This window comes from Plectropomus leopardus, chromosome 15, assembly GCF_008729295.1.
Source record: "Plectropomus leopardus isolate mb chromosome 15, YSFRI_Pleo_2.0, whole genome shotgun sequence".
Lineage (NCBI taxonomy): Eukaryota > Metazoa > Chordata > Actinopteri > Perciformes > Serranidae > Plectropomus > Plectropomus leopardus.
The window spans coordinates 14,834,551-14,860,345 of record NC_056477.1 but is presented as its reverse complement, the minus strand read 5'-3'; the positions used below and the strand labels follow the sequence as shown (position 1 = coordinate 14,860,345).

General features: G+C 39.5%; 1 protein-coding gene across 1 annotated transcript in view; it reads left to right on the top strand.

Annotated features, from left to right (window-relative positions):
• Positions 1-25,358, top strand: part of zgc:154058 (Transmembrane protein 150A-like) — a 30,738-nt gene extending 5,380 nt beyond the window's left edge. Inside the window, exons 3-8 of the mRNA XM_042501906.1 lie at positions 924-971; positions 1,997-2,083; positions 3,239-3,306; positions 11,487-11,614; positions 18,656-18,833; positions 20,278-25,358. Of these exons, the coding sequence (XP_042357840.1) occupies positions 924-971; positions 1,997-2,083; positions 3,239-3,306; positions 11,487-11,614; positions 18,656-18,833; positions 20,278-20,540 (772 nt within the window). The 3' untranslated portion in view covers positions 20,541-25,358. The remainder of the gene's footprint in view (positions 1-923; positions 972-1,996; positions 2,084-3,238; positions 3,307-11,486; positions 11,615-18,655; positions 18,834-20,277) is intronic.
• Positions 25,359-25,795: the final 437 nt, after the last annotated feature.

Here is a 25,795-nt window from a genome sequence, read left to right as displayed (position 1 = left end):
CAGAAATAGTAAAATGATTGTGCATAATTTGCATATTGTTATTCTAGTTTTTACATTTTAAAGCACAGTTTGGCATATGTTTACATCTTCATACTGATCAGTGCAACTTTCAGTCCTTTCATTGTCAGTGTCAATCGCATTATACACACAGAACTATTATTTATGTCCAGTTTTTAAATGTTAAGTTCAGTTGTGGACTGTGAAGTGAACTATAAAATGAGCATCAATGAGTTTGCAGAATACAGTGTCTATCTTTTGATCCTCTGGCCAATGATCTCTCTGTGGAAGTGGCCGGTCAGTGACCGGACTAGATAAACACTTCTGTTTGATTTCAGCAAAAATCAAACCAGTCTGACCAATACAAACCAGTCTTTTCTCTCTTTGGCCCCCTGTGACCCAATAGAGTGATAAGAAACAGTCAAATATCAGGTGGCCTCATCTTTCTGGTTAAACAAACAGGTACAACACAGTACTCGGTCAGACTGGCAGGACATGAACCTATGACATTTTTTGTACTAAAAGTACAGCTGAAGTCGCTGAGGTGGCCAACTGAAAACCAACACTGTACAAAGGAGCTAACTGCACTACAAATCTGACATAATATAATTTGTCAAGACATGATAGACGACTTTAGGCCTGTGCTACAAACAAATTATACTTGTTTCACTTTCTACTAAGTACGCCAACCCTGATGTCTCGCCATCTGAGTCAGTTTATTTTGGGTGGCAGCTTGCGTCACAGTATTATTAGGATATTGCATTTGTTCAGACACTGCTTTTACTGTTTGGTGCTTGAAAAAATATTTTTTTTATTCTGATTTATTACCAATCAAGTCACTTTGGATGATACTGTAATCAAAAAAAGCTCACAATATACCAAAATTGCCTTTTTTGTTTTGGCTAATCATACTATCTCTCTTTTAGGTACGCCATGGCCCTGTACAATCAACATGTCTGCCCTGTGGATAACTGGTATGTTGCTTCTTAATCTATCTTCAGTTTTGCTTCATCATACCTCTGTGGGTCCCACTCACAAAATCATGCCTGGCATTTTAGTAAATTATCATTGTCAGTGTCTTTCTTCCCACTTTATTTCTCTTATTTCTCAAATAGCTCCATTTGTACATTATGGGATACATAATGGGATTATTTCCTACACACCTAAATCGGCTTACACAAACCTAAAGACTGCAGTGCGTTAACATGGATGTAAACTGTGATTTAACATTCACTATTATTCTCAATTCATGCACCGTCAGTGAGTAACAGACTATTCCTTTGGACTCTGGGTTTGTTTCAGACAAGCTGACATTAGAGCTACTATGTGATGACACAGCGGGTCTCTGCCACTTTGTCTCAGCAACCCTAAAGCAAAAAAAAGCCTGGTTGTGACCTCACAACATGCCACTCAAACACAAAAATGTAATTTCTGTTAGGGCTGGGTATTGTATAAAAAATGATTATACCAGTACCCTTAAAGTACTTGTTTGACTTAATTTGATACCCATCATGTGAATGGAAGCTTCAGTTGTGTAAAATGCCACCGACATATTCAAGTGGCCTTTCGAGCCGTGATTGAGCCAAAGCAAGGGCTTGCCTGTTGCTATGAAAACAGGTTAAAGGTTGGCAAATAGAGCACTGCGAGCCATTTTTCCAGCAAGTAACACGTCACTTAGCCTGTTCGCTGATGCATAGAGCAGGTTTGGATGTCATCATTGGGAAAAACTGAAACAATCTGATGTTTGCACCATGTCCAAGTAAAGTGTGAGAATACATTATATTAAAATATTCATATTAAAAATCACAAATATGTCTGGGGTTTGTTTTGGTTTTGAATCAAATTTTGTCCGTTGGCAATTTCCCAGCAGGACAGAAGTTGTACTAATTTTGCTACCCCTTAAAATAAATGTGATTTTGCTCCATATTTGCGTCTTTTAACAATAACTTAACATTTTCTTTGTGTGTGCACATTTGTGACTACATATTTGATGTTCCAGGTTGTACAACCAGTCATGTGAAGAGGATCTGTATTTGCAGAGTGGGCCGACCTTGTGCTGCACGCTAGACAACGTACCCCTCATCAGGTCAGTGAGAGACTCCCCAACTAAACCCAACCCTACCTCTCTGTCTCTCTTCTCTGTCTCTTTCTGTCTCCTTGTTTCTAGTTTCTGTCTGGCGATTAAAAACAGGAACACTGTCCCATTGTTTTACACGACCCCTGTCGACACATTGTTGATAAAAAAGCGAGTCAGCTTGAAAGAGACGGTTCTCAGGAGTTTCTCTGTGTGTGTGTGTGTGTGTGTGTGTGTGTGTGTGCATTCTGAAAATAACTCTGGGCTGAAATATCCTGCCTGCCACCGTGGCAGTTCAGAGGCAAGGCATGGGTCTGCACTTAACCATGTAAACACACACACAGCGAGGCGTCGGCTTACGTTCGAGAGGAAATCAAGATACTCCCACTCTTTTGTTTACCTTTTTGTCCCACTGAGCTTTCAACATCAAAGGCTAGTTGCTGAGTTTGTTTAAAAACTGGAGATACCGTTATAAAACACAAAAAATTCACTGCTTATGCAATAAGCATGATTATGTAACTAGAAATATTAAGTAGCCCTCAAACTATATGTGCAACCGTAGATTAACAGAGAAACTGAACAATGTTTAAATGTTGCAAAGTGTATCTTCACTAATGCAGTGCTGTTGCAGATATATCATATGCTGTTTTAGTCAGTGAGCTAAAATTAAACTAAGTCAAAATGAATCTAAAATCTGACTAAATTTAAATAACCATCCATCAAAACACTAAATACGCCAAAGAATTGCTTGAAAATCACAAGTGCAAGAGTTAGCTTACTGAATTTTATAATATCATCTGAAGAAGTTGTGTGTGTGTGTGTGTGTGTGTGTGTGTGTGTTACTGCAGTCAGCTGAGAAAGCTTTGGCTTTGCAGGCAGCCGGAGTTCAGGCACAGACAGCTTGTGTTGACTGTCTCCTGCCTTCCCTCCTACAAACATTTGCCATTCCTAGAGGAGAGTATGCAGTAGGTGAAAAGTCACAGGCTTGATGATGGGATGTGAGGAAGTGTGGTTTTCTCTCCCTCCTTCCGTACTGCATGAGTAGAAATGCATCCCTAACAACATGCCATATGTCAGAGTGCACAATGTGGGAGGGGGAATTAGTGTTCCTGTGTAGGCTGATTTACAGCATTTCTCTGATTTATTTCTGTGTACGCTTTCTTGCAGTAAATGCGGAACTCTTCCTCCTGAGAGCTGCTTTTTCAGCCTTATCTGCAGCACAGGCTCATTCATGGGTAAGATATCGTGTGCATACACACACATCTAACAAGCTACAACTAATTGTTGATTTTTTAATTGTCCATTAGTCTGCGGATTACTATTTAAAATATTCATTTTGTCAACAAAATATCAGAAGATAGTGAAAAATGCCAAAGTGGCATCTTCAATTTGCTTTTTTGCCGACTAATAGTCCAAAGATATTCAGGTTACTGTTATGTAAAACTGAAATAAAAGAAATTCAGAGACCAACGTTATGTCTTTTTTTCTTTAATTCAAATTATTAATTAACTATCACAATAGTTGCTGACAACTAACAGTCTTGCTAACAGATCAGTGATGCTTAAAGTGGGATCTGTGAGTAGTTTTCATATTCATGGGTTGCAGTGGTATTACGTTACACCAAAGACCACAGTATAGAAATTGAGTTATCGTACTGTGCACATTTACTTATCTGTGGTATCAACTGAAAAAAGGAGAATCTTGAAAGGAGAAGCTCAGCTGCACATACGCATCTCTTGTTCGCCTCAACTGCTCATGAGACATTTTTACAAATACCTTCATCTTAAGAAATGGTTTCAAGTTTTGATTATATTAAAGCCATTGTTAGATGACTAATCTAAAAACCTATTGGTAAGTTTACTACATGTCTAATATCTTCCCAAAACAATTCTCTTGCGTTGCTCTTTCATATTACTGAAAAATTGATCAGATTATTCCAAGGGACAAACATGGGGGGTCCCAAGTATATTCTGCATTTTATAAGGGGTCTTTGGTTTCAAGAAAAAAATCAAAATTTATGCTAAGTAATATGGGAATAATTAAATTTTTTTAACTGCTGAATAAAAAGCGGAAATACATTCCTTTCAGTAGAGATTCATTTGAATAAAATTTGGTCCTCAAACTCCAGCAGCAGGAGAGATCAGTTTCATTTGTAGTTCTTAGATGTGGTTGCTTTGAACAACTCTTTTGCTTGTGTTAAAGCTGCAGAGTAACTTAAGTTTTGCAGCCTTCAGAAAAACATTGGTCCTGTGCAAAAATTACAACCACACTGACCAAGAGCCAGTGAAAACCTTGCATGTGGTCATTTAGATTGAAAGGGGAGGCAGAAAGGACAACAAATTTTGCTTCAAAGTGGTTTCAAGTTTGAATTATGCAGAAATGCAAAAGAACATACACATGATGAGTGTGTATTTTTGTAGGTACAAGAATAACATGCATGATATAAAAGGAAGTGAACGAGCTCCCATGTGCTGGCCTGTGTGTTTTTTGTGAGTCTACACGTGCTGTTCCCTGTGTTAACTGGCGGGTCTGACTACCGTGATCGAGTTAATGTTTCCCAGCTGTGGCTTAGACATGTTCTCTGTGTGTGTGTGCATGGATATAAAGCCGGGGAGAGGTCCCCTTTGCCTTTGTTTGTCAACTCATAGGGAGTGTCCATGTGTCTTGCAGCTATTTAAGGCCTGTCTGTCTGTCTGATTGGCTGAATCTGGACCATTGCTTCATACATTTGAGAGGGAGTCAGAAAATCCACCCATGATAAGACAATGATCATTGTAGATCTAAAATTAGCTGTATACTGCTGCATGTTGTTGACATTCAAATTACAGCTCTGCTCTTTGCCTTTGACAAGAATATAAGAGCCTTTCTATGTGTATGTGTGTATTTATGTATATGGAGTGAGACCACATATACACTAGTATACTGGTCTTATGAGTTCCTGTACGAACCAGACTGTTGCATCAAAGTGTGAAAGTCTGTTCAGGCAGCAGTGAAAGTTTGAGCAGCACGTTAGTCAACCATGAGCCCTGAATCACAGTAGGTCAAACTGTCAGTCTCATGTAAGAGAAGGAGAGTTAGGCTGAGCACTCTGCACTGTCATCATACTGTCAAAGGGAAACTACACCCATTTTCAAAATGCCCTTCTGTCTAAGATAGTCCAGAAATAGTAGTAAGCATGAACAACCAACTCCCAAATCCAAAACGTAGAGTGATAAAGCTCAAATTTGTGATGTCAGAGGGTATTAAGTGGAAATGCTGATGTTATAGATGATACTAGCCCCTTTTATTCTGTCTGTTTAAGGCGGGAATATGTGCCGTTATACCGACTCAGCGCTCTGTATAAAAGGTATGTTCGCAGAATTGAGGGATAAAGTTGTCTCTCCTTTGAGGTGGCAAGGGAGGTAGAAACAGCACAGATACGGCCTCTTTGTAAAAAGCTGGCAGGACGGGACCCTCTGTGTGAGGGGTTAGACAACATGTTATGCAAAAGATTTAAAAAGCAGCTAGCAGCAGTTAGCAGCTGTAAAACAGCCACTGTTATTGCCGTATTATGCCATTGTCATCGCTTATAAATTGTTGCAGACGCGAATGTTATATGTCATACTAGAGGCTGATGCTGTTGTGTTAAACATTACGCCTCTTTTGCTCTTGGTATGCTGGAATGCTATCTAAAATCACATAGTTGAGCAGAAGTATGCCGCAGATGTCAGGTTCTGTGTAAAAAATGTACTATGGCATAAAAAGGGACTTTGTGGCGGCCCTATGGTGTGATCTCTGTGTAAACGGGCTGCTGAGAGCACCCAGGAGAATGTTCTGACTGAGTGTAACTGAGATCACTACAACAGAATAAAGCTCATCTGGGTCCGTAAAATCAGGCTCTCATTCATCATCTATGAGCAGCTCTAGATTTTATTACATCACAAGTTGGAGACTTTGAGACTGGTTTCTGGCTTTAGAGAGAGAAACTCATGTTCACAAATACTGATTGAACTTTCCCAGGCCAAGCAAATAACATACTGGAATTCTCAATTTAGGTGGTGTTTCCCTTCAAGAAAACAAAAACGCAGACAAATCAAATGAGAAAAACTTATGTGGCAACAAAACAATGTAGCTGCCAAACAATGTGGCATCCCAGAGTTTAAAGCCAAACAAAAACAACACAATATTGCAGATTTCCTGTCTCCACTGTTGGCTCCATTGCTCAACCAAGATGACAGTTCACGTCTGACTCGGTTTCTAGTTAATGGTGTTTACCTACAGAGCTATCCTGGGCCATTACTCCTCTGGTGATGGTCTGGTTCAGAATTAACTCCACAGTAGAGCTGTGTACTGGTAAACACTACACGAATTAAATTAGATTGCATGTTACATCTTACTTGGAACAGAACAACCATGACAGTAGAGTCATAAACAGGATGATTTTTTTACATTAAAATACAACAAGAGATCAAAGGATTAGTAGATTAATTGATTAGTTGATCAATAGAAAATTATTCTGCAAACATTTTGATAATTGGGTTTTTTTTTTTTTTTAAACATAAAAAAATCACTTCTTCCAGCCTCTCAGCTGAAAATATTTGTTGTTTTGTTGTTTTTCATGATAGTAAACTGAATATTTTGGGGTTGTCAGGCTCTCTATTGGACAAACTATGTTATGGAGACACTGTTTTGTTATTTATCTGTTACTTATCTGCAGTAAGCTACGTGTCGGCTGATGTATTGGTCTAGCTCTAAACTGGATCACATAAATAATAAAATCAAACTGCACCTGTTGTTTACATAAAGAAATCTGATCTGTTCTTCTCCTGCAAAACATACGCTGTAGATTGCAACACATCCTCTAAAACTGACTTCAAGCGCACTTGTTCCCCGTCCATCAGTTTTATGAGTCTATCGCTGACAAGCAGTGGTGAAATGTAACTCAGTACATTTACTCAAGTACTGTACTTAAGTATAATTTTGAGGTACTACTTGAGTATTTCAATTTCATGCTGTTTAACACTTACACTCCACTTCATCTTAGAGGGAAATATTGTACTTTTTACTCCGCTACACTTATTTGACAATTCTAGTTACTTTGAAGATTCAAATGAATAATAAAAAATGTAATAAACTATGATCTTATAATGAAATATTATATACCAAGATAAATGTTTAAGAGAAAAATTAGCTCCACCTTTTTAATAATTGTAATCCATAAGGATTCTGAATTGGGCCATTCTGCATGAGTATCTTTACTTTAGGTCCTTAAAGAATAATTCAATGCTAACACTTTTGTACTTTTACTTGAATGTAAGAGTTTCACTTTTAACAGAGTATTTCTACATGGTAGTTTTGCTACTTTTACTTGAGCGCACAATATGTACTTTTTTGGGGTTCTCTCAGTCAAAACAATAACAGAAGACAGAGCAATACCATTGTTGCAGTCAGTTTTTCCTGGATAGGAAGATTCCCGCAGTGTTAATTGTTGAGGTTATTTCGCCAAGAAAAAACAGCAGAAAAAAGCAGTAAAAACACTGAAAAAAAGCAGTTACTGTTAAAAATAAGTGTTTCTCTGATGCTGTTTGTCACAGCAGGGGTTAAAGTTGAGCTGCTGTTAATGTTTGCTTAGCTTATTTCTCTGGTAACTTACGATCCAAACGTCCAATGACTAAAATATGTCTTAAGTGTCTTAAAAAAATGTGGCTTAAAACTGGATTAAAAAAAATCAATTTATGGAAAGGCAGACAACGCTGGTGCATGCACAAGGGGGATCTGACATCACTGATAGGTGATGGCGACCAAATGACATGGACCATGTCCTCAATTAAAGCCACAGATTTCTCAGGGTTTAAACATTGTTGGAAACATTTCGATGCGCAAAAGTTATTATATTGTTATATCTTTAAGTAAAAGGTCTTCCTCCACTGCAGATATGCATGTTATGTCACAGCTTCCTGTCTGAATCTCGTTTCCCCGTTTAATCTGCCAGCATAGTACGTTATAAATAGTGGTTGCAGTATTTGTGACAGCAGGGAATTGCTGCATTTACTCCGGTTTGAATAGACTTGTGACCACCTCTGTAGGTGCTTTCAGTGCTTCAATTTGTTTCAGTTCTGATTAGTCTGAACATGTTAATACCTGTTGTAAAGGAACTTATTATGGCTCTACAAAAGTAGGTTAAGTCTATGTGGCATGTAGCTATACAACGGGCTATTGTAAATAATCAGTGCTTAGCTTTTTAGCCTCTTGATTTATGTCTTACTTTGTGCCTGCTACAGTTGGCTCAGGGGTTCACTTCTATCTGGGATATCACAGACCTGATGAACTGTATATTGGCTCATAGTACTTCTCATTTTTATCCCAGTTCCCACCTCTCTGCTAGAGTACACACACAATGTTTCAAAGACAATGCTTGTATTCTTTCTCAGCATACCTCCTGTGGGAGAGAATGCAGCGGGGTGTTTGGGTTGAAACAGAGCTCCTTGTAGGGACAGCAGGGTTTATTTAACTGCGAGGTGTGGTGTGGCTGATGTGACTTTCGTGGGAATATGCACTTACACTGTGGGTATGTGCACTAGTTTATGTGTTGCAAAATCAAGCCTGTGCTTGTGACAGCAGGTTGTACGTAATAGTGTGTGCACATTGGTGCAAGGTAATTTTTATGAAAGAGTGACATTTAGCCGAGACTTCCTCCTCAGGGCGTGTTGAGTTTAGAGGAAAGGAGTAAGATTCAGAGAAGGCTTCTGTGTGGAAGTTGACCAAAGCTGGGACAGTGTTATGGACACTGGCATTATGTAAATTTATTCCTATTGTTGAGCTGTCAGACAACAGCTTGTCCTGACCGTGTGAAGCTAAATGGAGGTCAGGCATTCTGCTTACTCATCACACGTGCAGTCTTTACGCTGCAGTAACCTGTGACCACTAAGCATGGCACGTATCCTCTAAGAAATACGCCAGAACACAGTGCATACAAACTTGTCTTTCACAAAATAAAAGTGAAACATGAAGGATTTCCTCATAAGAGTAATGGAGGGAAAAGTTATTCTACGTCTTTAACAGTCAAGCAGGCTTACATAATGCAAAAGCAACTGCTAAATGCCAGCAAGTTCAAACATGCTCATTTGTAATGATGAAAATGTCATTATGTTGAAAAGGGGGAAAATCCACAGCCAGACAGTCTGCAGCAGAGAGACCAAGATACTATAATCTAATGAAATAAACTGCAGCTGACTTTCCTCTCCATTCAGCAACACAGTGTGTTCTCCATTTTAAAAGACAGAGTAGGAAAAAACAAAGACAAGATTGTTTCCGAGCCTGGAGACACTGCTGTTTGTCTTTCCGTGATCGTAACTGAAATCTCTTTGCCAAAATAGTTTTAGTGCTGAGGGAACAGAGAGACACAAGAACAGTCACTCACAAGGTCGTCTTGAGCATCTGAACAAAAGCTGATATTTATAAACATTTTTATAACATTATGTAATGTTTTTTATTGCGTAAGCTTTAGATAGATTACCTGTCTTCATTACAGCTCTAGCATTGCTTATCTCCATGTGGAAATCTTTATTTGTATGGTCCCTGTTAAATAAACATATAGATAAAATATATATATTTATATGATAAATCAACCCAGTCTCACTCCCAATTTGTCAAATACTGATGTGTGGTCAGTCACATCATCACAAAAGCACCTAGGCACCCTATAGTGGTGGTATAAGACTTACCGGGCAGCAGCATTTTTTGACGTTCTAGGCAACTACCGTAAAGAACAAGAAGGTCTGTATAGGGTGGGTTGGAGGAAGAGTCAAACAATCCCTGGACTTTCAAATGGGAGTGTGCCGTTTGTGTCCCACGTGAAACCAAAAGTCAGTCAAGTTATTTAAATATCAACGTAGTGTGCTAGTAGTGTCGCATACCGTGCAAGTTGATTATTATATTAAATGTTATTATTTTAATCCAAACTGTGATTTTTTCTCTAAACCTAACCATATGTTGTTGTTGCCTAAATATAAAGAAGTAAGCCTAAAAACAACCTGTCTACAAGTTTATTCTGAGAAGAGACTGCATGCATTTAACGACCAGAAACTGCATTTCATGCAAAAATGCATGTTTATTTAACAAGCTTAAATTGACACGCCGTCCAAAACTGACATAGGAGGGCTACCTAGCAAGTGGGATTTTGACATGTTGGGCCATTGAATAGGCGACAGTATTTGATGAGTCGGGAGTGAGAAAGTGCTGGATAAATTGGGCTGCGTGTCAATTTTTTTCTATCTTGATTCATTACAAATTTCACTGATTTATTTACATTCTGTGTTTTGTGAGAAATTCATGAGCAAAATTTGCTTACATCAAAATTAATCCTATATTTAAAAAAAAAATCAATGTTAAAATATAATTTAACAATAACAGAGAAAAAGACTGAAAAGCTTTTTACATTTTAGAAAGACTTACTAGAAACTAGTTAAGTTTATGTTGTATTAAAAAATGAAAAGTATATTCCCTTCATTATTTTAGCAGTTGGTAAAAGAAAGTCATGAACTTAACGTTTTTGTACTAACAGCAGATTACAAAAAACATCTCAATATTTTACATTTAACACATTGAGACGCTGGCTAAGGGCCAGAGAGGCTGCAGCATATCCAAACCCTGACTAGCTGAGACAAAGGTTGACATTGTAAGTCCTGCACTGACGTTTTTCTTTCCTCTCTGTGACCACGGTTTCCATTTTTATTCTGTTTAGGCAGCACAGACCATCCTAAAGCCTGTCTCTTACACAGATGGTGACAGATTTAAGACAACAGTTTAGTCTCTGAGACAATGTATGGGCTTCAGGTCAAGACATGAGGGGCTCCTTGTCCCCTGTAATTCTCTCAGCCTCCTTCCACTCGCTTTCACCAAGCCCAGTCAGCCCTCGTCAAGCACCAGCCGTGAGGAGTTAACAAAGAGAAACCAAGCGGGGGTCAGTTCCTCAGTGCACCAACAATACCTCCAGTCACAGCCCATTAGCACATCAGCAGTCATCTGTCCCATATACTGTACTTCGCTTTCCTTTGCTTTTTAATCTTATGCAAGACTTGGACCAACCCCCACCCATTTAACGCTCCCAATTTCCCGCCATTTCCTGCCTCTCATATTCCCACTTGTTAGGCAGAGAAATTCAACTTAGAGATTTTTTTTAATCAGCTTCCAGGAAAGTAGTGTGTTTTTTGGCTAAGTGAGGTATGCGAGTGTTTGAATTAAATTGAAGCCAGGCACTGTGATATAATAACACACAATGCCAACAGTGTGCAGGGTGGTTTCCCAGAATCATGATACCTTTTTTTCCTTTCATACTGTTACAGTGATTTTAATGTGTTGTTAATCTGCTGCCACTGCCATCAAAACCATCAATAACTGACTCACCTTCTCTTGCTCTGTGTCTCTTGTGCTGTAGTTATGGTGATTGTGCTGCTCCGCTACGCCCATGTCATTGAGAAGCACCAAAATTGTGTTCTCAACACAGCGAGTCTCTCCACAGGCTGGATCTGTGCCGCTGGACTCATCATGGTGGGCAACTTTCAGGTACGGTTGATCCAGTTTACCTCTATGATACAGAGATAAAAAAAATGCAATGACAAAATTTACATTAAAACATGAAAGAGATGTAACATGTAAGAGCAGCAAATTAATATGATTTAACAAGGGAAATAGAAATAGGTAAAAGTATCTCAAGTGGCACAGTGAGAGACCCCGATTATGACTGTAAACCATCAAGGTGAAATATAGAACTTGTCTATGACAAACTGTTAAACAGAAATAGATCTGCAGCTATCAGTTGATTAATCAGTCAGCTGAGCGACGGAAAAGTGATCTTTTGATAACTTATTTAGTGCAATTTTTCAGGCAAAAATTTGCAAAACTCCTCTAGTCGCAGTTTCTTCAATGTGAGGATTTGTTGTTTTTTTGTGTTTTAGATCATATTTGATTTGATTTCACTTCACAATCACTTTCACATAAATACAAAACATTTAATCAAACAAAAAACTGTACTACAAAATTAATGCACTGCAAGAAATTAATAATTCCTTTTACATTCAGTGTTCGACCCAGGTACACCAAGACTAAAAGGTTGACATGCTGAGATACTCTTTTACTTGAATATTTTTGAGTTTTTCACTGTTATTAATCAAGAAAATAATCGCCAGAATTATCGCTAATGAAAGCAACTGTTTGTTGCAGCCCAAAACAGAACTGCAAGTCATATTAGTGTTTCAGTGTTTCTCAATATTGAGGCCTTTGATCATGACTAATTTTTTTTGGTTTTGCTCTGTCTCTTCACACACACATTAAGGTTTGATAAGTTCGGTCTTGCCTTCACAGACACGGTCCTGCGCTGCTTTTTCTGGTAGTTAAAGTGAGGAAACCTAACTGGATTCCTTTCCTGTAGATATTGGTTCTTTGGAAACGAATTTCTTCAAGTTTAAATATTTGGAGCCCTGGCTGGATGCCTAGACTGCTTGTGTGTGTGTGTGTGTGTGTGTGTGTGTGTGTGTGTGTGTGTGTGTACGCGAGTGCATGCGTGAGAGAGCAGTTACGGGAAGCTTTAATGAGACATCTTTGGAATTTTTGTAAAAAAATTTGGGAGGACTTCAGAGATAACAGACAGTATGTTGTCTGATGAAAGGCTGGATACATCTGTGAAATGTTGTTACCATTTTGTCCTTCAAAAATTAAAACATTGTTAAATAATTAACAGTTGATGGAAAATAATGGGAGAGAGACAAGTAGGGAGAGGACATGTGACTTATGTGGCACACATCCCGGCCCTTCTGACAACCAAAGTGTCTCTTTAGTTTTTGATACTAATATTAAAATATACACAGCCGTAAAAGTTTCTATTTTGCATGAAAACATGTTGCATTATAAAGTCGAATAATGTTTCCTGTTGTCATTGTTGTATCATTCTCAGCATGTTTTCACTAGAAATCTATCGATTTTTCAATTTTAAAAGCTTTCGGGCCCTTTGGATAAATTGGATGCTTTGATATGTTTAACACTTGACCCTTTGTCCTCTTGAATAGTCTCCCTTTTATTTGCTTATGATTCGTTGGTTTAAGTTGATTTGGTAATTTAAGAGATTATACGATATCTGAACGTGAGTGTAGAGAGGATGGGGCTGTGCTAATTATGTATGTCAGGTCTGTTAGAGAAGATAAGAAAACTCAACTTCATATTTTCTGCAGATGACAGTTTTCTGTGTATAGCAACAGTCTGTCTGTCATCATCTAAAATTGATGAAATGAGAGAATATTCAATCATTCAAGTGTTCTTTGTCAAAGAAAAAAATCGAGTAAGCCTGCCCGCGTGTCACTAATGTTATTATAACAGGATATTTACTCTCGGAAATGGGCGTGCTGTTCTGTTTGGAAGCAGCGGCACTCGTGCATAGAATATCAAATACATGGCAAGTTTAAGCCCATGTTGCATACAGAGATGTTTCAGCACAATGCTGATATTTCCACACATGAAATGATAATTTTCCAGACGTCACAAGCAGCACTGTTGTCATCTTTCTTCATGAAATGAAGCCATGCTTTGGACTGTTTCTTCCTCTCTGCCATGACTCCCTCTTGTTGCATGTTTACAGCAGTGTAGATACAAGTTTCATGTCATTGTTTTGCAATGCACAACTTTCAGAAAAGCATGCCGGCATCGATAAAAGACAGTGTTAAGCTTGGTGGCATACGATTCATATGGATTGAACTGTTTGGAGTTGGTTCTTAACTGAAACCAGTTCTCGATTCCCATCCCTAGATGTGATATCATAGTTTAACAATTTAAGTCAGAAGTCCACCGTTTGCTGAGAAGGGAGAGTCGTCTTATAGGAGCGTGTGTGCACACGTGTGCAGGTTGTCTTCACCTTCTTCCCGCTTCTCCTTTAGAGCCTCTGCGCTGCAGAACTGGGAGGAATTTTATGGGAAGAGCCAGGGGGAAGTGAGTCATCAAGTCTGGCCATGCGTGGAGAGGAGCTGGGCAGACAGGGTGTGTGTAGCAGAGGCCCCATCTATAACCAATCACAGGCCTGACCGTAGCCGCCCACTCAAAGACATCGCATCTCTTATAGCCGGGGACATTCCAGTGGGATGGAAATAGAGATGTCATTGATGGTGAATAAACTGTTTGAACCACATGACAGAAAAAAAAAAATCTGCTCTCAACACAGACCCAAAACATATGGAGGCAGCATCCTCGGGCAAACGCTACGAACACGTTGGAATCAGAGGAGAAAACAGCAGCCAAAATCTGACAGAGAGATTGCTCGTCAGATCAAAGCGAGTGAAAGCACTAGAAACAACACAACACACGGCAACATACTGAGCGATGGCAACTGCTTCGGTTTGGAGCTGTGTGTTATGTAAGGCTTTGGCAGAGCAGCTGTGGTGTGGCCACTGGGGCTTTTCCTGTCGGGTGGTCTGATGGTTTGGGCAGAAAAGCACGTAAAATAGATGATGGAAAAGAACATCATGGCCACAGAGAGGTCCACGAGAGTGACACGGTGGGTTGAAAGCTGCCTTCAGGAGGAGGAGAGAAAGACAGAGGAGCAGAGAAGACGGATGGACAGCTCATCCTGAACGCTCTTTTACAGATGACGCCTGTCAGCAGGGTCTTGTTGGCTTTTTGATGTTGTTCCACCTGCATTCAGAGGGAGTCCTGTCAGTATCAAACATTATTGATATCTGACTGATAATGTCACTCCGGACGAAGACATTTCAACAGTGTGATACATGAAATCTGGGTGTCTCCACTCCGATTTAGTTTTGGTATTTTCTTTGCTTGCTCTTTTTTTCTCTCTCTTTTTCTTTCTTCTTTATCCTTCTGTTTATATGTTGGTTGGGGGCTAAACGGGGGGAGATCAATACCGCTGTAATGTCTGTGTGGTGAAAATGAAGCCACTGCCAGCAGCTGTTAGTTTAGCTTAGACTAGAAATGGGGAAACAGCTGGCTCTGACCAAACAAACAAAATCTTTGAAGTAGTACCTCTGAAACTCATTAATTACATTATCCTGTCATTATCATGTCACCTCGGCAAGACGCTTGATAAGTTGCAGACCATTGCCTGTCGCTGTGTTTCTAGTGGTTTTCTAGCCAACAAAAACTTTTTGCTGTCGTGTAGCGCCTCAAAAACAGGGTGTTTTAAGCTAAAACATGATCATTTTAAAGTGTTTTTTTGTGCCTAAACCTAACCACAGGTTAACCACAGCATAGTTGATATGAAAAGAAACATAAAGTTTAAACGTGTCTGCTGCATAATAACAAACAAGTGTAATGTATCTGTGCTTTTCAAAAACCTTTTGCAGTAGGTAGTGCTGGGGACATTTTTTTGTTACAAGATTTGGCAGCTGTGTGTTACAGCAGGTGTGTAAACAGTTGGTTAATTTAGTTACACTTTGTCTCATTTGGTTACATTTTCAGAGAGGAAAACTAAAGCTGTCAGAAAGCTGGATGTCAGTTGGGCTCACACCCCTCCTCCACCTGCACACTTCAAACTTTCTGTATCACCGTAATACACAAAATACTCAAAATGCAGCACAAACCACTAGTATTAACTTTTGGTGGTTTACCAATGAGGCATACACATATTCCCCTCACAGCACACACTGACATGGACGAGGCTGCAGAGGATCATGTGTAAAGAATGTCTGTGAGGGATAACTTTTTACAGAAATTTGGTACCAATATTTAGAAAATACCACAGATGTAGGCACACACACTCTGTTGATTTTTAGCTGCAAAACATTTCAGCAGTGTCAGATGAAGGCAGATGCTCCGAGATGTGTAGTTTCTGATGAACACATGTAGGCGTAATGAGAGCTTTTCCCATCTGTCTCTACTGTTTCTCACAGCTTCTTCTGCAACGTTTCAGTCCACTTCACTGCTTTCACCATCAGTTTTTCCATTTTCCTTATCTTTGTCTTTAACCTACACTGGTGTGACAGCATGTTCCCAGTATACTGAATTAAGTGTGAAAACATACGTACATAAAGTGCAACAGCAAAGGTTAATGATGCATTAAGCCACCAGGTAATGACCTCGATTATCAAGAGAATCTGGGACACCGAGCAGCACACACACACACACACACACACATTATTTTCATTACTGATAAATCTGCTGGTTATATGTTTGATAGATTAAGTGTTTGTCCAGAAAGTATCCAAAAATGGTGAAAAATGCCCATCGCAGCTTCCCGAAGCCCAATGTGACATTTCAGATGTCCCAGAAGTCTCACTTCAATGCACACAACCATGAACAAAAGCAAGCCACTGTGTCTTCAGGTGAAACGATCAAATATTTATTCTTTGAGCATAAGCAATCCAGCAGGCCAACTCTAAGGCTTTATGAAGGCCTGAGGATCACTAAACTATAGATTGGCCAAATTGCATTAATTTAAGTCTTTCTGGTCGAGTCACATGACTTGACTCGAGTCAGACAAAAGTCAACACCCTTGACTTTGACTTGGTATTCATGACTAGAGACTTGACTTGAGACAGATGAAAAATGTTTTGCTTTTTTATTAAATCTTTTTAAATATTGGGGTGATTTTTACTGCCATGCATGCAAACCTATTAAAACACCCATCAGACCAGCAGAGGTCAACTCACACAGCTTAAGTGGGGATAGTCCAAAAATAATTACATTTTGCTTCAATGGTTATATTGTTGATAAAGTTAGTAAGAGAAGAATAGCGGTACAGCGGCACAACATCTGATGTTACTTTGTCACAGCAAAACCACAAAGAAAGGTACATGAATGTGTCCTTTTTGGTAACTTATTCACTTATTGAATCATCTGAATTTTAAGTTACTTGGCTTGTGACTTGGTTGGCTTATCGCAGGGACACGACTTGACTTGCTTGATTCTCACCACAGCAACATGGGACTTTATTAGACTTGGAAGTTAAGACTTGAGACTTGCTTGTGACTTACTCCCACCCCTGCCTTCTTCCACTGTAATCCCGAAGATATTTAGTTTCACATCAGACAAAGACGAGCAGCAAATCCTCACAATTGCAAAGCTGGAACCAGATAATGTTGTGCAATTTTGCTTGAAAAACAACATCAGTTTGAACAAAAGCTGCCTGGAAAACAAAGCATATGGTTGTACTTTGTGCACGTGTGTTATTTTTCCGTTGCTGAGTATAGTGAGTAACAGATTGGCAGTACAACGGTGCCAGCGCTGATGTTGTTGCAAGAAGTAGGATTTCGTAACAGCCACTTTACTGTAAAAGGTACTAGACTAAAATAGATTTCCCGCTGTGAACAAAACGCTGCTTTTTGAGCAAAAACGTCAAAAATGTGAAAATGTTGCTGTGATTCATCTCCCATCTTTATCTCCAGCTCCGGTGATGTCACAGGCAGATCTTAGACTTGCTGTGCGCTTTTCACATGGAATTGTCTGGAAATCTGATTTTGTCACTTTGAGGATTAGCCTACTGCACAAGAATGTTCACTATGTACTCACCGGGTCAATGGACAAATGGCTTAGAAGCCAAAACTAAATAACTTCTGGGCTATTGCTCTAATGATCGCTAAGAGTTACATGAAGCAGAGGAACAGTTATTACAAACACAAGACTCTAATGATCCAGCATCAGCCAAGAAAAGCAATTCTTTGTCATCTTTCTAAATAAGGCTGGTCTTTGGAGATGTAATTCTAGCTTTGGTTAATGATCCAGTGAATCTCTTATCTGTTCTGATCAGTACATCTGAGCCCTCTCTCTTTCTGTGTGTGTGTGTGTGTGTGTGTCCTGCAGTGGGAGCTGCAGTCACATGCTCCTGAGCAGCTCTTTTGTGTATTGTTTCTTTTCGTTCTTGTGACCAGCAGGGAAAAGGAGGCGTTTTGTGGTGCTGCTTGCTGCTGTCGTTTACTTCATATCACCCTCTCCTTTACACTTGTCCTTCTTTGGCTCCTCACTCAAAGAAGTCTTAAGAGGCTTCAGACAGAAGTATTTCTCAACAATAAAACAATCAGACTCTGCAGTTTGGTGTCGAATCTGTCTGATGTTGCCCTCTTCTGATTGTTCCCATGCTGTGTTTTCTTTTTTAACAATGTCTTTTTATGTCTTTAGAGTTTTTTTTAAGATAATTTAAATCTGAACATTTTATGTAGAAGGCAGAAACCCTCTCATAACCCTCTCACAAGTTTATCATAATAATGTTGTTTTACCCTGTAGTCTCTGAAGAACGGTCTTTGTGTCGTGTATTTGTACTGTGCCGTGTTTTGTGTGGTGTGTGTATTTTGTTTGTTTGTGTGTATGTTTTTAGTGTAAAACATACATTTGAAAAAAGCAGATCATTTTCTTTTTGCGCTGGACTCTGTTTATGTTTATTTTTTTTAAGAGGGGGCAATGCACATTGATTAATAGGAGAACTTGACTTTATCATGTAAATGTGACAGATTTAGTCATACAGGCTCATTTTCATCTGCAGTCCCTGGCAGGTTGATAGCATTTAAGTAATAATCTAAATGATTTTCATTTAAATACGTTTGTTATGTCACTATCTATTTCCAGATGCGGTAACACTGTAGTGATTAATACCCCACCCTCTCCCCTCGTCCCCAGGTGGATAATGCCAAAGTTCTCCACTATGTCGGAGCGGGCATCGCCTTCCCCACCAGTATGCTGTTTGTGTCCCTGCAGTCAGCACTGACTTACCGACTGGCCAAGACCCAGGGGGAGTACAACGTGGCCCACCTCCGGCTCTGCATGACCCTGCTGGCCTTCGTAGCCTTGGTGCTCAGTATCCTCTCCAGCCTCTAACAGATGGCAGCCTTCAAGGTTGTCAAGAGTTCAGCACATTTATGCCAGCCTGATTAAAAACAGAGACATACTGTTATATTATGTCACAACAACAGTTTCCTCTGTAATGTTACTGACCTGTTTTTACAGCTGCACGAGAGTAGACATTTTTATAGTGTACATGGTAAAAGACAGTTTTCTAACAGATCTGCTACAGTTAATGCTGTGAAACCTTGATCTCTTGCTGATGGATGAGTAGATTGATAACACTCTAATGACTGTACAGACAATAAAAAGCTGCAGTCACTTAGTTTAGCTTAGCATAGAGGCTGAAAAGAGCGGCCTCTGTCTAAAGGTTACAACAACCAAAACCTCTTCAGATCACTAATTAGCATTTTATGTTGTAAAATATACACAGGTGTAAAACTGACAACTTGTGTTTTACAGAGGGCTATATGGAGAACTATTTCTTGGCTGGATACAGTGATTTCCTTGAGTCTTGTCACCACCAGCAGAGACTCCCGGAAGTCACAGTGGCCTGCCAACAAATAGTCTTGCATAATCCCCAAAATGTCATACTGTTCTGTCATGGAAAACAGCCCTGGGCACAAAAAATATTACTGAGGGTAAACATTCGTTTAGAGCCTCCAGGGCTTTTCTGCCTGTACATAGATCACCAGAGAATTAGCATTTGACTGCCAGACTAAAGGTAAGGGATGTGGGCCTACCTGTAGCCTTGCTGTACTGGCAATGATCCAACAGCTGAACTTGGTCACCTGGTTCTCCATGGTCCATCACCGATAAACATCAGCACTCCATTGACAGTCTACTTGTTGACATTAAACATATAGACAGTAACTTGAAACAATATTTCATAGGGAAAAGGAGGAAACTCCACCACCTGTCTCCCTCACAGCACTTAGAAACATCTCTCATCACCTGAGGTTTCCCACCTGGTCCGAATTGTCTCTCTTAATTACTTCAGCACACCCCCTTTTCAAGTCAGGCTCTACACCTCAGTAAGCCCAACTCACCTGTCCTGATACTATGCAGGACAGCCTGTGGGGACACTGTGCCCAGACAGGTCTTTGAAGTTGTGTCTAAACTGGTCTTTAACAAGGCAACTAAAATTGGTACTTCTTTATTTGCTTCTGAAGCTTCTGTGTTCTTGGTGACTGAGACCTTTTGAACCAACTGCATATCCAAAACATTTTGCTAGTGTATTAACAAAAAACACAAATGCAAAAGAGACAACACAAGCACAAAAGCTAAATGAGCATCAACAATTATGAAACTAGCTCTGCAGTCTAGTCAGAGCAGTCAAAGAGAGTTTGTACTGAGGTGAATCAGATCAGTATTAGGCTGTCTACACATGGACAGCAGCTGTATGGTGAACAAAGGCTTTCTCACTGTTTTGCTGTTGTCGTCCTTGACCGTGTTTTCAGGTGGTGTGTTTTTCTGTCAGGAGAGCTTCGTCCTTCAACATGCGTCAGCCATCTTCGAATGGGTGTTCTGCGTCATTGTTATGCTGTTTTACGGGACATTTGCCTTTGAGTTTGCCGGCATGTCAGCAGACACCATGGTGGTGCTGGCGAGAGGGACCCTGGGACCTGCGGGGAGAGAACACAAAGTGGACGCACTGGGATCACTGGGAGGGCCCATTCCACACACACAGCCACATCAACATGAAAACATGTCCATACTGTAGCCTGCTGGCACATCGCGATGCCACACAGTTGGCCTGTCTGTTCCTTTCGAACTCTGGTTGTCGGATGAGTTTAATTGCTCATTTGGAGCCACATTCGGCTGAAGCTTTGAAATGAACCAAACCAGTGCAGACGCTGCTCGTGGCAGAGGATTCTACTATGTCAGTCCCATGTCGACCTGGTGGAAAGCTTAGCTTGTATTGTGCTCACACCAGAGCTTGGTGTGTCTAAAGAACTTTGTATTTTGCACATTGCACAAGTGTGAAACCAAATTTTCTCCCGGCTAAGTCCTGTGACCAGCAGAGGAGTATTTTGTCAATCAGATCAAAAAACTGTTCCCCCCTGAGATCCTGTAACCCGTCTTAAGTGGCCTTGGACTATTTCCACTTCAGGTGACTGCTGCGATGCTTTCGTCATATATAAAGGAGTGAAGGCTGCTGGACGGCCGAGCTGACAGTATTACAGTAGTGAGACAGAAAGAGAAGCCGAAAGAGACCGAAGATTTAGTGTGAGTGTTACAGTGGGAGCAAAGTCATGCTTGTTTTCCAACAAGACAATGGATTAATGCAATAATTTAAAGAAACAATGACTATGTTGACGTGCACAAAATATTACGACCTTTGCCCCTATTCCCCAAAAAAGACAATTTTCCTTCTAAGCTGTTTTAAAAAAATATTCCACAAGTATTCCTGTTTACATGCAGCTGTGCATACTACAATTAAAGTGCCCAAACATGTCCTTTATCATGTCACAGTCTGGAAAAGTTTAACGGCTGGAGATGCTTGTGCCATTTTTCTACTTTAAATCATGCTTTTACACTGATGGCAGACCTAAACAATTGTGTGAAAACAGCCTCTTTCAGCTCATATCCAAAAACTTATTGCTTTTAAATCTTCATTATATTTACACGTAGGTGTGTTTCTCCATCTGACCAGAAAATTGGGCTTTTCTTTTGGACATGCATCTTTACTCCAGCCTTGCAAACTGTTGAGAAATGTATAGCTGCAGCCACATTTAGTTTGGAGCCTACACAGCACCGTGCCCACCACCAGTAAGGGATGGACCCACCAAGGCAACGGTGATTCGACCCCTGCCACAACAGCACCTTGTGGTAAAGAAATATCAGGCTAAAAGTAGCAAAAATTCTTTTTTTAATTCATTACACATAAAGACGTAATTCACCTTGTAAGTAAAGACATGTAAATTTTACCCCAACAATAATAGCTAACTAAATGCTAACTTGTGCAGCTATACGTACTTGAAACTGTTGGCAAGTTAGTTTGTGTACAACACGCCCATGACATCGCACACAGCTGTAAACAGGCTAGAGGCCGTGTGTCGCTATCTGCGTAAAAAAACGAATTGAGACATCTTCTCTGAATGCAATGAAACATGTCCACAGAATGTTAATTTGGAATATCCAGACAGGATATGCTGTTTACATGACCTGTATCAAATTCAGAACATTGTAATATTTGGAATAATAGCTGAATATTAGTGCACGTAAACATAGTTACTGTCAAAGAGAAGAGTTCAGAAATGTTTTGGTCAATCCTGGAGATAGAACAGGGCAGCGGACTGCATTTTGCAATCATTTAAACCTGCATTAAGCAATATTTTTGATATTAACAAGTCAAATTATTGTAGTTATAGTTGCAGTCTTAGTATTGAAATCCCTGAGAATTATCACCCTTCTTTACATAGATTTTAGCTACTTTTAGCTGACTGTATTCAGCCTGCGTACTCAGTCAAGCTGACTGTGTGTCACCTTCCAGCCAAAATTAATGTGTGGATGTTAAAGAAAGTCAACCATCTGGCAAGCTGGAGGCAGATCATTTTCTCAGGCGAATATTAGACTCATATTTTTACGGTGGCCATTAGGATGATAATGTTGCCCTGTGTCTGCTGGATGTTTAATTAAGCTGAGACGTTAGCCATAATAACCTCTCTCGGTTTGGTTTGTGGTCAAAAATCACTAAATGCAGCTTCAAAATATGCACCAGCAACTACTCAATGTTTGATCAGCTACTCCACAACAAGCCTGACACTGTTTTAAAAGCATCCATGGGACCAACGCCAGGCACACATTGTGTTTTCATGTCTGGATGCTTTGGGTAATGTGCCATATCATTATTTGAACTGCATACAGAACAAACTGTACACCTGGTGCCTCATCAAGTCAAACCTTTATGACTGAGAAAACACATCTTTTTCTTGTACTGCTGGGTTAAATACACTACATCGACCTTTAAACCTCAAGCTGATGTAACTTCCTCTCTGTAGAGTTCTACCAAAGAATATGAAAGAAAGATGAAACAGTGTCCAGAGGCCAAACACGTACCAGCTAATTCAAGCCAGAGCACTGGGTTTATTGAGTTAAGTAAGGAGGCATCACACGTGTTTTCAGGTCCTAGGGACGTTGGTCTGCATCTCATTATTCCCGAACGAGGAGGAGCAGGACATGCTGTCATTGCTTTACCTTTTTACTCGTTCTTTGAACTCTCCATAGTCTGAGTTTTTTCCAGCTAGTTGGTGTAGCGGGACAAAGGGAAAAGGAAGGATTTGTGGTGTAACAGAAATGCATTGCGTTACTGAAGAGCAGAATATGCCAAATATCAGTATGCCTGTGGTGTTGGTGCTAAATCACAAACAGCCTTATATCCTGTCATTTTTCCTCGAGTTTAGCAGTGAGTGTGATTACATCTGATGAATGAAAGCAATAAAATGGAGATGTATAGATTCGATCTCTTCAGCAGGGACAGAAGGTTGCATGTATGCTCGTGAGTGCCAGGAATACCAAAGTGGCTATTTGGCATGACCAATACATTTACACTGAAAAACGCTCCCTGCTAAAAGCTCCACTGACTTGACATTTTAATATCTTTGAGTGCAGTCCTCAGCCTCATTTTTTTCAGTTGTCCCTCTGTGCAGATGTTCAAATGTTGATTGTATTCATTGACTTTTTCTGACGTTCTGTGCTGTGATGTAACACAGAGTTGTGCCAGAATTACTGTTTATGTTTGTAGGAAATGTTCAACATCTCAGTGTAATATTAACACTCTCTGGTGCAAAACCAGAGCAAACAGAGGGTTTACAGCAGAAATAGGCTTGTTAGGAGGCTTTCAGGCAGTGAAAATATCGCTCCCTCACACCACAACCAGCCACATGTTGGGAAGTGGTTTCCTCAGTGCCAGTATTTTCGGTGCAAATGGTTCAGTTGCTCAAAAGCCTTTTCTTTAAACAGTTATACAATCTGTTACAAAAGGACTGAAATGTAAGAATTCACTTTCAGAATGTATGAATACCGTCAACAGGACTGCAGTGGAAAAGTAGGGCTGGGTAATATAGAGAAAACAAAATACCATGATGCTTTTGATCAGATACCTCAATATCAATATTGGGACGATATTGTAGGGTTGACTATTGGTGCTTTCGCAAAATAAATAATGATCAGTAATGTGGATAAAATGAGCTAGTGAGTAAAGGCAAATAATAGAAGAGGTAAAAGTCTGGTGAGTTGTATGTTTACTGTAATGCAGCCTGTAAAACCAGAAAAGATAAGACTTACATTAATATAATATCTAAAATCTAAGATGTCTCGTCTCTTGTCATGATATGGATCATACATTGCTATATTGCTCAGCCCTATAGAAAACTTGTGCTTGCTGCTCTGTGTGGAAAGAGCTTTACAGTGGACACAGCAGAAGACATCACTTGCTGCCCCCTGCTGGTCAAACTGCTTATAGTATTTGTTAGATTTAAAGATGTAATGTTACTTGAAGCATTTTTGTATTCGCAGGAGAGATAATTCAGTAATCTCTAGCTTCAGGTCAAATCTGCTTTTGTTTTACTTCTAAATTTACACAGAAGTGAAGTCATAAAGAGCACTTGAGCTTGTGTTCCTGGCTGTAGTTCAGCAGTTATCTTCAGAGTTTTCTACTTGACATCACTTGAGGTGAAACGCAACCTTGTGACCACACACCACTTTTCCAATATGCATTCTTCTAACAAATCACAGAAAAGAAAAGATTTGATGCATTTTAAGCGTTAAGCCAAATGATGGTGTTGCTTATGCTGCTCTAGCGAGAAAAATGTTGCAATTAAACATTTAGTGAAAGTGTAATTTCACAGAATGCTTTATGCATGCTAAGAAGCTATAATACATGTGGTCCTTTGTAAAGTGCCCTTGTTTCTAGTCGAACACAACAAAAAGTGAAATTTTCTTTCCGTCAGATTCAAATTTTGCATTGCCTGTTAAGCGTCAGTATCAAGTCATATCGACCGCTCTACTTTGTCCTTTTTTTCCTCATTTACTGATCTATTTGAACTTTGCACTCAGGAAAATGTTTCGACACCAGCTGCATTGTTTGATTCACAGCAGATTGAACGCTGCTTGCTTCTGCCTTCTGTTCTCTTTAAGTGGCATTCATTTCTATGAGGATTTGTTTATTTGTTTTGTTTATTATAGTTGGTTAGCTGTGTTAATCAATACTCTGTAAAGCTTAAAAATAAACATTCCTGTATAGTAAGCTTGTGAGAATGCTTGTGCTGCTCACGCCAGCATGGTTAAATATCTGAAAGATAAACTAGCTCAGTCATGCAATCATTAGATCATTGGTGAGAGCATTCTGACAAACTAGCATCTGAAAACCTCAAATCAGTTACTCGTTACCGTTGAAATGCAAAATGCTCCCTACGTGCCTTATATATTGTTTTGATGAAAACCAAAGAGGTTTATGTTGTAAATTCTATTTTGATGAAGTCATGATTGTATATACATGCCTTAATGTTCAATAAATAATAACTGTTGACAAAATGTACTCCTCGTAAATCACTTTGTTATGCAATTTTATCTTTACGATGTGATTTTAAATGAATATTTCACCCACAAAATTATAATTTGTGATGTGTTGAGTTTGTGAAAACAACCTCGTTTTTTTTGCATGCCTCCACTGTGAAATAAGAATCCAGAAACTAAGAAATTCCCAAACATGCATTTTTGCTCAAAATTCTCATGGAAAGCACTTCCATACATGAGTAGCATGTCTGGGCAAGGGCATGCGCTGTTGCATTCTGTAGATCAGAGTCAAATGCAATTGCTTGTCCATGTGTGCTACTTGTATGTGCATGAGACACTTTATGTAAAAAGTTTCAGTTGTAAGGTTTAAGTGCAAATGCATGTATTTGAAAAGTGCTGAGCATAAGACTGGATGAATGAGACTTGGATTATACTGTAAGAGTTGTGAGTTTTGATATA